Source organism: Procambarus clarkii, chromosome 46, assembly GCF_040958095.1.
Source record: "Procambarus clarkii isolate CNS0578487 chromosome 46, FALCON_Pclarkii_2.0, whole genome shotgun sequence".
Lineage (NCBI taxonomy): Eukaryota > Metazoa > Arthropoda > Malacostraca > Decapoda > Cambaridae > Procambarus > Procambarus clarkii.
Window position 1 is genome coordinate 34,390,173 of NC_091195.1, and position 13,434 is coordinate 34,403,606.

The 13,434-nt window shown below is 39.4% G+C and overlaps 1 protein-coding gene across 2 annotated transcripts in view; it reads right to left on the minus strand.

The window, feature by feature from the left end:
- The window catches only part of LOC123770538 (UDP-glycosyltransferase UGT5), a 177,627-nt gene that overhangs the window by 117,314 nt on the left and 46,879 nt on the right, over positions 1 to 13,434 (minus strand). For both annotated transcript variants that reach the window (XM_045762547.2, XM_045762546.2), the window contains 4 exons: positions 5,052 to 5,245; positions 1,772 to 1,849; positions 666 to 759; positions 422 to 513 (listed from right to left, as the gene is read on the minus strand). In XM_045762547.2, coding sequence (XP_045618503.2) covers positions 422 to 513; positions 666 to 759; positions 1,772 to 1,849; positions 5,052 to 5,245 — 458 coding nt within the window. The remainder of the gene's footprint in view (positions 1 to 421; positions 514 to 665; positions 760 to 1,771; positions 1,850 to 5,051; positions 5,246 to 13,434) is intronic.

Consider the following 13,434-nt stretch of genomic DNA (forward strand, 5'->3'; position numbering starts at 1 on the left):
AAAGAGCTGATCTGTGTGGTTGCAGTGAACCACCCACTTGTACTATGGGGGATCGATCCATTGCCAACCCTGCGAGAAGAGAGGCCATCACTGTACCGATCACTGTAAGTGGGTGAAGAGGTGAACAACCTGATGACCAACCAAGACAGGGGTGGCTATAATATACAGATAATATGTCACCTGTTATGGCTCTATCAAAACTTAAGCAAAGAGATTTGATTATGCCCTAACAGTTCGTTCTCATTACGCTGCATCTCTTTATTTTACTAAAACATTTTGTGTTATTCACTATTAAAATTAGGATTGGCAGAGGACATTGTTCTAGAAATGTTAAGAAAATTATTGAGAAGGTTCATGAGAGATGAATAGTTAAATAAATTGATATAATCATACGTAGTTTTAATACAACAATTTATCTCACTTGTCTGGCATAGTTGACCCCTTGACGGAACTTCCAAGACTGAAGAAGATGAAGCCGGCGTCTCCTGAGGCTGCCACCCACTGCTCCAGGTCCTGGTGGATTACACGAGTCAGTAAACTGATGTATCTTCTTAATGACCATGGCGCGAAATAATATTCTAATGAAAGACTGGAACTAAATAGATTCTAAATCATTGACTAACGAGAAATGCACCATTGACCAGGTGATGGTAGGGAGGACTAACCAGAGGGAGAGGCTGGGCTGGTCTACAGTGGATGCCGCCAGCGTGGACCACGGTAGGGACGTAAGGTCTGGGCGGCACCTCCAGGGTCTCCACACTGAAGCAAATAACAGTCACTCTTCCCTGCCTTGGTAAAATATTTCCTCAAACAACGTAGTGGAATAAAATATATGTAGTATCCAGGTGACCCATATATATATATATATGGGTCACCTGGTGATTGGTAGAATTGCAAGACATTAGGATGCAGGGCGCCCAGGTGAGGGTGATACTCTGCTGGATGAGGTCATTTACTTCGATTTGATACGACTTCGGCTTGATACGTATATATCTTGAGGTTATCTTGAGATGATTTCGGGGCTTTAGTGTCCCCGCGGCCCGGTCCTCGACCAGGCCTCCACCCCCAGGAAGCAGCCCATGCCAGCTGACTAACACCCAGGTACCTATTTACTGCTAGGTAACAGGGGCATAGGGTGAAAGAAACTCTGCCTATTGTTTCTCTCCGGCGCTCAGGATCGAACCCGGGACCACAGGATCCCAAGTACAGGTTGCTGTGCGCTCGGCCGACCGGCTCCCGACCGGATCGGTATATAAGCTGCTGACGTGTGGATCGCTAATAGAAAATTACCTGCATGTAGAGACATCATTGGTGAGAGGTGGGCTGCTTTACATTGTGCTCGTACCATTTAGTGGATATTTACATTTAACAAATTAGTGGTCCAGCACACATGATAACATACGGAAATTTATCCCAGAACTCCAAAGTATTTAGCATTCAGTTGAGGTTATAATAGATTTGTAAGATATTATATTAAAATGGTCTAGAAAATAAATATTATAATATATCAAGAATTCATTCCCATTAATAGTACAGTGACTACCGTTGTCAACCTGTTAGATATATAGAGACTACCGTTGTATATTTGTTAGCAATATAGAAACTTCCATTCCTTACCTTTTAGCAATAGGGTGATTAAGACTACCGTTGTTTAATTAAGACTACCGTTGTTTATTTGTTAGCAATCTAGAGACTACAATTGTTTTCCTGTTAGCAATATAGAGACTACCGTTGTTTACCTGTTAGCAATATAGAGACTACCGTTGTTTACCTGTTAGCAATATAGAGACTACCGTTAAGTCTCATGGCAGAGATTAAGGCCGGGCCCTCATCAACCTCAGCTGCAATCCTGGGAAGAAAATACAGAATTTTAACACAGTAAGTATATTATACTTACTATGTACATATTTACTATATAACCTCTACAGTGCTTCCCCCTGCTGTTTGCCATAACCTTCTATGCAACAATCGTTAAACAAAAATTTTCCCGTTTGATTTGTGAATTATTTTTAATCATTCATAGCTTGCCGAGTGACTAAAAATCACAAATAATCAGAGCTCGGTACTTTTAAATAGCTATACCGTTGAAGATATAAGTTGTGAGGGAATACTTTAGGTAGGAAATTTATATTAATTTATTTTCATTTAAATTAATTTATAAATTGCGATTAACTCTTAAATTAAGCAGAATGTATATTTATTTAATATACTGAGCAGTGTACTGTATACTTTAACTCTTCACAAATATATCCCACAAACTTAGGAGGGTGTAATTATTCGATATATTAAGGTGAGAGTATTGTAAGTTAATTAATGAAATTGATTAAAATAATTATTCTTTTATTATAAAAGTTAAATTTAATATGCTCTTTCATGAAATTAAGAAAACGTATAACAATGTTGAATGTGGCAGCAATTCATAATGGCAGTGGACCGGACACAAATCAAACACGTGACAATGGCAAGCTCTTAACAAACAAACAAACAGCAAACAGAATTCATCTCAGCCGCGGCTCAACTTATCTGCAAACGAGTTACAATGTAAAATCGAGTAGTTAATTTTTATTTCTATTCTAGCCGTACCCGGCCACGCGTTGCTGTGGCTCAGCAATGCATGTGCGTTGCTGAGCCACAGCAACCTTCCCTGTCCCCCTGTCCTCCCCACCATTGCCCCCTCGCCCGTCTCCTCGGCCTCCCAACCATCCCCCACTCCACCGTCCCCTCTTCCTTCCCACTCCACCAACCTCTCTTCCTTCCCACCATGCCCCACTCCCCTGTCCCTTTGTCCTACCCCACCATTCTCCATTCCTCCATCCCCCTCATCCCCACCATCCCAAACTCCCCCGTCCCCTCGTCCTTCCCCATTATTACCCCTTCCCTTGTCCCCTCGTCCTCCCCACCATCTCTCACTTCCGTCCCCCTCGTCATCCCCACCATTCCCCACTCCCTGGTCCGATGCCTTCCCAAATGGTCTGATGTTCACATCAGAAAATTGGGAACATCAAATGATCTGATGTTCCCATCACTGAAATATAAGAAAAACAGTTAAAAATTGAAATATAAATATGGAAAAAATAAACTATTCTCAGGAAATGAACGGTGTGGTAAACAACACAGCTCAATTCCAACGTAATTCACACAAAATAATTAAATTAAAATGAAATTAAGTCAAAATCTGTGAAAATTCAATTTATATCAATGCAATCAGAAACATTGAAATAGAATTGCAAGATTTAGTATAGTATGTGTGTTGCTCTTACATTCAACAGATTTCGTTGTTTTTCAGGAAAAGCATAGTTTTACCTGGCACAGGTATACTTATATATACACAGGTATACATCTATACTTATACCTACGAAATGAACGGTATGGTTAACAACACAGCTCAATTCCAACACAATGTCACACCAATAATTCAATTCAATAAAAAATTAAATAAATCGAAATCTATAAAAATCAAATTTATCAATGCAATCGGAAACATTGAAATGGAATTCGTGACATATTTAGTATAGCGTGCGTGTTGCTCAGCAATAGATGGCGCTGTTTTTATAAAAAACATGTTTTTACCTGTTACAGGGGTGGCATCTATATAGTTGTCATATAAAAAGACGCGCCTATTCAAATACAACGTTGTGTTAAAATTTCAAAGCAATCGGTGAAGAACTTTCGGAGATTACAGCGTGTGTTGCTCTTACGTCCAACAGATGGCGCTATTTAAAAAAAAAAAAACATATTTGTTTATGTCACAAGTGAGGAATATATATAGTTTGTATACAAAAACAATCGCTTATTCGAATGCAACGTTGTGTCAAAATTTCAAAGCAATCGGTAAAGAGGTTTCGAAGCTTTCTCTCACATGAAAAACACATGAAAAATGCAGTTTTTACAAAATACATGTTTTTCCACGTCACAGACGTGACATCAATATAGTTTGTATATAAAAATCTGCTCGGATGCACAATAGAACGTTGTGTGAAAATTTGAAAGCAATCGGTGAAGAACTTTCGGAGATTAGCGATTTCGAACAAACTAACATTTCCATTTTTATTTATATAGATAAACGAATAAAATGACTTGATATCACAATTCGTGATAATATTAAGCGACTCTCACACTTTAGTTGTTAATGGGCCTATGTCATACCCGAGACAGTAATAAATTTACTAGCAGAGCTCAACCACTAAAAATACTGAGCTGGATAAAATAGACTTGCCAAGAGCTGAAGATGTTGATCTGAGCTACTAAACACAGTTAGATAACGTGTAACAGATACTGGCATTGTCAGCCGACAAGTCTTCTCAGCATCCTCGTCCCAAAAATGGCCTTTCTCCCCGTTCCTGGAGATGCGTTCTTTAACGCATTATAACTTATTTAATTTAAGGAAGGAGTTAAATTAATTTAAGGAGTTAATTAAATTAGATCCCTCTTGGATCCTTTTGAGTTAAATTTTTAATTGTTGTTTATGCATTAAATTGTCAATAATTAATTGATAATAGACGTAGATTCGTAGTTAAACAATAATGTGTTGCTGACCTGGCAGGGATATTTCTGATAAGAGAATGGAAGAATTAATTATAATTCTTCCCTTTTAAATTAATATTAACTACGATTTAAATGTAGAAAAATTACACACAACAGAACATTAGTTAAATTGCATATCAAATAAGAATATAAGACTGAACATAAGTAGGTGGAAAATTTCCTACATATGTAATGCACATTAGAACAATATATCATGCCTGAACATATAGTTACAATGCAGACATTAGATAGCACTATAAATATTACGATACACTAAATATATTCCCTTGAACAGTGAATGTAAAATGCTCTGAATTTATTTTAGTGGTGTTATTGCCTTCTGGGCGAATATTAAAGGAAATTGAAACGTTTGTCAATGCACCTTAATAGTTACTTACGTGTCTCGCAGTGATAATGTCAAGAAAATTTCAAAAGGTGCAAAATACTTAAAAAATAATAACAACAGACAACAATAATAAGAAAATATTATATTGGAAGTAAATAGGGTATTATGGAATATGACTCACAACGGTGTCAGGTAAAATTTCCTTAAAGCGACGAGGAGTAGATCACTGAGTGTGTTAATCATCCTGCCGGTGAACGTGAGAGGGTAGATTCGGTCCAGGAAGTAGCTGGGCACCATGGACGGGAAGTGCGGGTTGCCCGCCTGGTCGCTCAGGGCTCCATGTAGTGAGTTTGGTGTCATGTGAATATACGGGACCTGAATCAGTTATAAAAGTAATGGTGAATGGTAAAAAACCACAGTGTAAGACAGGCAGTAATGTATATGCTTCATATATAGGTTAAAATACTTATCAGGAAAGAGCGCTATGCCAGATCAGCTATATAGCATAGTATGGAATGACTATGAGGTCAAGGAGCTGGAATGGGGTGGAGGGCATCGGACGCTGACCTACAAAAAGCGAAGTCGTTACTGTACCGACCAGTCCACATTACCCATAGAAAAAAACCCACTAAGAATTGCCTATGCAATTCAACTGATGCAATAAATTCAAACTCAATGCTCCAGTTCAAATACAAATGTAAAAATTCTCTAGAAAACTGAATAAACTATTTAGTAGCCAACAATAGTAATGTGCCCCTCGAGGCACATTACTGTTGACCTTGTCAACAGTAAAGTTGACAATCATATCTACATTATATATTCTAATAATAATTAGGTACTACTAAATATATCAACTAGAAATAGAACATGAAACAATGGCCTCTAAATTTAGGAAAGACCTGGGCAAATACTGGCCCCACAGCAAAGGTGTTGACTTATGGAACAGGTTAACACAATAGTTGAACTGTTTCAAGCGTAGGTTAAACATGTGTGGATACAAACAGGAGGTGCCTCACAAGTGCCAATAGGCAAATTCAGCTTCCTTGATTTTTATAGTTGTATGGTTTTAAGAAATATTATAATATTGCTATTAAAGATAAGTAATAATACACAATACATATGTATTTATATTGAGGAGATTTATTAATAAAATACTGTTGTACATTAGTCACACTATACATATATTCAGATTTGTTATACATTAAATACAATATGCAGTAGAATAATTGTATTTAATTGATCTTAATATAAACACCACTAAACTCAAGCAACAATCGCCTTAGTTGGCACTCACTATTAACACCACTGACGATAATATGGTTTGTATTATCGACAGTGACAACACCAGGGTCGTTGTCAGCACCGATGTCGTTATTACTGACACCACTGGCATCGAAGATGATGAGGAGGTAGAACGACTTCACTACAGCGTCGTTCTCACTGTCACCGGCGTCGTTCTCACTGTCACCGACGACGTCACTCCCGGTATTGTTGACACTCTCACCAATGGTCTCACTGACGTCATTGTTGAGGTCGGTAACGTCATTGTGACCTCTGGAGGTGTTCCTCCAGGCAGCAATGTCAGCCTGGAGGTCGGGCAGGCGACTGAAGGAGCCGGGGTGCAGAGGGACCCGAGTGAAGGGGTCTGAGGGGGACTCCAGCAGCAAGTGGAGTAGTGTCGACTCGTCCACCACCATCTTGGACGACTGCAGCAACACCGGCACCTCCATTACCTCCTGCGTCAGGCTGTCCACGAACTGCTCCGGGCACTCTTCCGTCGACGCCTCCGGTGTTGGAAAGTGATTGAAATGGAATCCAGACTCGGCCACCTTCTCGTTGAGGGAAGACAGCACCTCAGCGTATCTTATGCGCAGAATTCGAGAGACAGTTCGTGAATCATACGATGATGACACTACTTTGTAAGTGTTGTCCAGATTATGGAAGAGGGCACCAATGGTCGTTAAGCGGAGGTAGGAATCCTTAGCTGCAAGTGTGGAGCTCATTGCAACTAAAGAAGATGTTATAGTAAACAGAGAAGCTGCCGCGGTCTGAACCAGACCAGGAGCAGCGTATGCGTCTATGGTGGGCTTAGTTATCAACAACAGCTTAAATAACCGTACGATGTTATTGAACGTCCATAGCGTAAGATAAATGTCCATAGAATTTAGAACATAACTTTCTGATATAGCTTCTGCCATCTGCATCAACAGCTGCAACATGTGGTTGAGAAACGCTGCTTCAGGTCCGACATTCAGACTTCTAATCTGGTCTACGGCTGCAGCGGTAGTATCATTCAAGTGACATTTTACATTCAGGCAGCACAACACCTCGATGAGGTGGTAGAAGAGGTTTGTCTCCAGTGAGTCTCTGGGCATGAGATCATCCAGCTTCAGATAAGCGCTCATGGCAACCAAACCTGCAGCTGCCTGACTGCCAGAAGTGCTGTCCTCAAGATAAAACTTTGGCCACATGCCAATAAATCTCAACATTTCCCGGCGTAGGTAAGGGTTTGGACACAAATTGGGATCGACAAACAACTTGAGAATCCATGATTTCAAGATATGAGAATGTAAGTTCTTTTCCAGTATGTACTCTGGCCTCCAGTGTCTAACAAGTGCAAGAATTTCCCAGAGGATGTACTCCCACTGACCAGTTATAATAATAGACTTCGTCCTCATAAACGAGGCAAAAGTTTGCGCCCAAAAGAGACCAAGACGAGTCTTTGCGGAGTATAACCTACGTGTACTCCACAAAGCGCCTGTAATGTCCTTTACATTCTTAATCATTTCTAATACTTGATCAAAACAGATTCTGGAAGGGTCAATCGTCGACGCGGCCGTGAGGAAAGAATTAAGTGTACAAATGGAATTGACGTTCATTCCCAAACGTTAGGCAATATTCGCTAGAGAGAAATTATCAAGTGCCTAAATTTTTCGGAGAGGAAACCGATGTTCGACCAATTCCTACACTCTAAAATACACAACATTGAATGATCCCGAAAATCTACTTATAGAAATGGGAGAGTGAGGTGGGGTGAGGGGTCTCACCTGTCTCAGTTTTTAATGGACCTATCCTTTTCCTAGTCTTAGTTCGATATAACTAAAAAAAAAACTTTAGGATTTGTCTTCGCTTACCCTGCTATGCGAACTTCATAGTTCCTTTTGGCTTTCCTTATCTCTCTTTTAACATTAAAGACCATAAGAACATAAGAACAAAGGTACCTGCAGAAGGCCTATTGGCCCATACGAGGCAGCTCCTATTTATAACCACCCAATCCCACTCATATACATGTCCAACCCACGCTTGAAAATCTCGAGAGACCTCACCTCCACCACGTTACGTGGCAATTGGTTCCACAAATCAACAACTCTGTTACTGAACCAGTATTTACCCAAGTCTTTCCTAAATCTAAACTTATTCAATTTATACCCACTGTTTCGTGTTCTGTCTTGTGTTGATACTTTTAATACCCTATTAATATCTCCACTGTTATGTCCATTCATCCGCTTGTAAACCTCTATCATGTCACCCCTAACTCTTCGCCTTTCCAGTGAATGCAATTTAAGTTTTGTTAATCTTTCTTCCTATGAAAGGTTTCTAATTTGGGGAATTAACTTAGTCATCCTACGCTGGACACGTTCAAGTGAATTTATATCCATTCTATAGTAAGGCGACCAAAACTGAACTGCATAATCTAAATGGGGCCTAACCAGAGCAAGATATAGCTTAAGAACCACACCAAGGTGTCTTGTTACTAACGCTTCGATTAATAAATCCCAGTGTTCTATTTGCCTTAATACGAACATTCATGCATTGATCTTTTTGTTTTAAATTCTTACTTATCATAACTCACAGATCCCTTTCGCAATTCGACTTCGTAATCTCAACACTATCTAGCTCGTATCTTGTAACTCTATCATCATTACCTAGCATAAAAACTTTACATTTATCAGCATTAAACTGCATCTGCCAATCTTTTGACCATTTCAAAACCCTATTTAGATCAACTTGAAGTGATAGTGAGTCTTCTTCCGTGTTAATTTCCCTGCCGATTTTCGTATCATCGGCAAATTTGCAAATGTTGCTACTCAAACCTGAATCTAAATCATTGATATATATTATAAACAACAGAGGTCCCAGGACAGAGCCCTAAGGCACTCCACTTACAACATTATCCCACTCTGACTTAACCCCATTTATACTAACTCTCTGTTTCCTTTGGAATAGCCATGCCCTAATTCAACTTAATATAGCGCCTCCAATACCATGAGCCTATATTTTTTTAATTAGTCTTTCATGTTTCACTGTATCAAAAGCTTTGCTAAAGTCAAGGTACACAACATCACAATCCTTACCACTATCAACTGCCTCAACTATGCTGGAATAAAAAGATAGCAAATTTGTTAATCATGAACGGCCATTTGTAAAACCATACCTGGTTGATACCTGGTTGATGGGGTTCTGGGAGTTCTTCTACTCTCCAAGCCCGGCCCGAGGCCAGGCTCGACTTGTGAGAGTTTGGTTCACCAGGCTATTGCTTGGAGCGGCCCGCAGGCCCACATACCCACCACAGCCCGGTTGGTCCGGCACTCCTTGGAGGAATAAATCTAGTTTCCTCTTGAAAATGTCCACGGTTGTTCCGGCAATATTTCTTATGCTTGCTGGGAGGACGTTGAACAACCGCGGACCTCTGATGTTTATACAGTGTTCTCTGATTGTGCCTATGGCACCTCTGCTCTTCACTGGTTCTATTCTACATTTTCTTCCATGTCGTTCACTCCAGTACGTTGTTATTTTACTGTGTAGATTTGGTACTTGGCCCTCCAGTATCTTCCAGGTGTATATTATTTGATATCTCTCTCGTCTTATTTCTAGTGAGTACATTTGGAGGGCTTTGAGACGATCCCAATAATTTAGGTGCTTTATTGCGTCTATGCGTGCCGTATATGTTCTCTGTATTCCCTCTATTTCAGCAATCTCTCCTGCTCTGAAGGGGGAAGTGAGTACTGAGCAGTACTCAAGACGGAACAACACAAGTGACTTGAAGAGTACAACCATTGTGATGGGATCCCTGGATTTGAAAGTTCTCGTAATCCATACTATCATTTTTCTGGCTGTCGCAATATTTGCTTGGTTATGCTCCTTAAACGTTAGGTCGTCAGACATTATTATTCCCAAATCCTTTACATGCTGTTTTCCTACTATGGGTACATTTGATTGTGTTTTGTACTTTGTATTATGTTTAAGGTCCTCATTTTTACCGTACCTGAGTACCTGGAATTTATCACTGTTAAACATCATGTCATTTTCTGATGCCCAGTCGAAAACTTTATTAATATCAGCTTGAAGTTTTTCAATGTCCTCAGCCGAGGTAATTTTCATACTGATTTTTGTGTCATCTGCAAAGGATGATACGAAGCTGTGACTTGTATTTTTGTCTATATCTGATATGAGAATAAGGAAAAGCAGCGGTGCAAGGACTGTACCCTGAGGTACAGAGCTTTTCACTGCACTTGGACTAGATTAGTCGCAACCATGTTGCGACTCATTTATTAATTTGTGTTTTTCAAGATGAAGACGAATTTTATTTGCAATTATCGATTCAAGTAACTTTCCCACAATAGACGTTAGGCTACATAAGAACAAAGGTGACTGCAGAAGGCCTATTGGCCCATACGAGGCAGCTCCTATCTATAACCACCCAATCCCACTCATATACATGTCCAACCCGAGCTTGAAACAATCGAGGGACCCCATCTCCACCACGTTACGCGGCAATTGGTTCCACATATCAACAACCCTGTTACTGAACCAGTATTTACCCAAGTCTTTCCTAAATCTAAACTTATCCAATTTATACCCATTGTTTCGTGTTCTGTCTTGTGTTGATAATTTTAATACCCTATTAATATCCCCTTTGTTATATCCATTCATCCACTTGTAAACCTCTATCATGTCACCCCTAACTCTTCGCCTTTCCAGTGAATGCAACTTAGGCTTTGTTAATCTTTCTTCATATGAGAGATTTCTAATTTGGGGAATTAACTTAGTCATCCTACGCTGGACACGTTCAAGTGAATTTATATCCAATCTATAGTACGGCGACCAAAACTGGACTGCATAATCTAAATGGGGCCTAACCAGAGCAAGATATAGCTAAAGAACCACACCAGGTGTCTTGTTACTAACGCTGCGATTAATAAATCCCAGTGTCCTATTCACCTTATTACGAACATTCATGCATTGATCCTTTTGTTTTAAATTCTTATTTATCATAACTCCCAGATCCCTTTCGCAATTCGACTTTGTAATCTCAACACTATCTAGCTCGTATCTTGTAACTCTATCATCATTACCTAGCATAAAATACACCATACGACCAATTAGCCTAACGTCTATTGTGGGAAAGTTACTCGAATCTATAATAGCAAATAAAATTCGTCTTCATCTTGAAAAACATAAATTAATAATTGAGTCGCAACATGGTTTTATAAATGGCCGTTCATGTTTAACAAATTTGTTATCTTTTTATTCTAGCATTGTTGAGGCAGTTGATAGTGGTAAGGATTGCGATGTTGTGTACCTTGACTTTGGCAAAGCTTTTGATACAGTGCCACATGAAAGACTGATTAAAAAAATAGAGTCTCATGGTATTGGGGGTGCTATATTAAGCTGGATTAGGGCATGGCTATACCAAAGGAAACAGAGAGTTAGTATAAATGGAATCAAGTCAGAGTGGGAAAATGTTGTAAGTGGAGTGCCTCAAGGCTCTGTCCTGGGACCTCTGTTGTTTATAATATATATAAATGATTTAGATTCAGGTTTGAGTAGCAACATTTGCAAATTTGCCGATGATACGAAAATCGGTAGGGAAATTAATTCGGAGGAGGACTCACTATCACTTCAAGTTGATCTAGATAGGGTTTTGAAATGGTCAAAGGATTGGCAGATGCAGTTTAATGCTGATAAATGTAAAGTTCTGAGGTTAGGTAATGATGATAGAGTTACAAGATACGAGCTAGATGGTGTTGTGATTGCGAAATCGGATTGCGAAATGGATCTGGGAGTTATGATTAGTAAGAATTTAAAACAAAAGGATCAATGCATAAATGTTCGTAATAAGGCAAATCGGACACTTGGATTTATTAATCGCAGCGTTAGTAACAAGACACCTGGTGTGGTTCTCAAGCTATATCTTGCTCTAGTTAGGCCCCATTTAGATTATGCAGTTCAGTTTTGGTCGCCATATTATAGAATGGATATAAATTCACTTGAACGTGTCCAGCGTAGGATGACTAAGTTAATTCCCCAAATTAGAAATCTTTCATATGAAGAAAGATTAACAAAGCTTAAGTTGCATTCACTGGAAAGGCGAAGAGTTAGGGGTGACATGATAGAGGTTTACAAGTGGATGAATGGACATAACCGGGGGGATATTAATAGGGTATTAAAAGTATCAACACAGGACAGAACACGAAACAATGGATATAAATTGGATAAGTTTAGATTTAGGAAAGACTTGGGTAAATACTGGTTCAGTAACAGGGTTGTTGATTTGTGGAACCAATTGCCGCGTAACATTGTGGAGGTGGGGTCCCTCGATTGTTTCAAGCACGGGTTGGACAAGTATATGAGTGGGATTGGGTGGTTATAGAATAGGAGCTGCCTCGTATGGGCCAATAGGCCTTCTGCAGTTACCTTTGTTCTTATGTTCTTATGTTCTTATGTAAAAACTATACATTTATCAGCATTAAACTGCATCTGCCAATCTTTTGACCATTTCAAAACCAGAGGATCAATGCATGAATGTTCGTAATAAGGTGAATAGGACACTGGGATTTAGACACTAGATCTAACAGTATTTATGTCATGGTTGACTTTAATTTTAGTGGAATAAACTGGGTGAACAAAACAGGGAATAGTGAAGCAGAAGATTTTCTAGAATTAATTGACGATTGCTTTCTTACGCAACACATTAAGGAACCAACGCGGGAAAATAATATTTTTGATTTAAGAACATAAGAACATAAGAACAAATGTAACTGCAGAAGGCCTATTGGCCCATACGAGGCAGCTCCTATTCTATAACCACCCAATCCCACTCATATACTTGTCCAACCCGTGCTTGAAACAATCGAGGGACCCCACCTCCACAATGTTACGCGGCAATTGGTTCCACAAATCAACAACCCTGTTACTGAACCAGTATTTACCCAAGTCTTTCCTAAATCTAAACTTATCCAATTTATATCCATTGTTTCGTGTTCTGTCCTGTGTTGATACTTTTAATACCCTATTAATATCCCCCCGGTTATGTCCATTCATCCACTTGTAAACCTCTATCATGTCACCCCTAACTCTTCGCCTTTCCAGTGAATGCAACTTAAGCTTTGTTAATCTTTCTTCATATGAAAGATTTCTAATTTGGGGAATTAACTTAGTCATCCTACGCTGGACACGTTCAAGTGAATTTATATCCATTCTATAATATGGCGACCAAAACTGAACTGCATAATCTAAATGGGGCCTAACTAGAGCAAGATATAGCTTGAGAACCACACCAG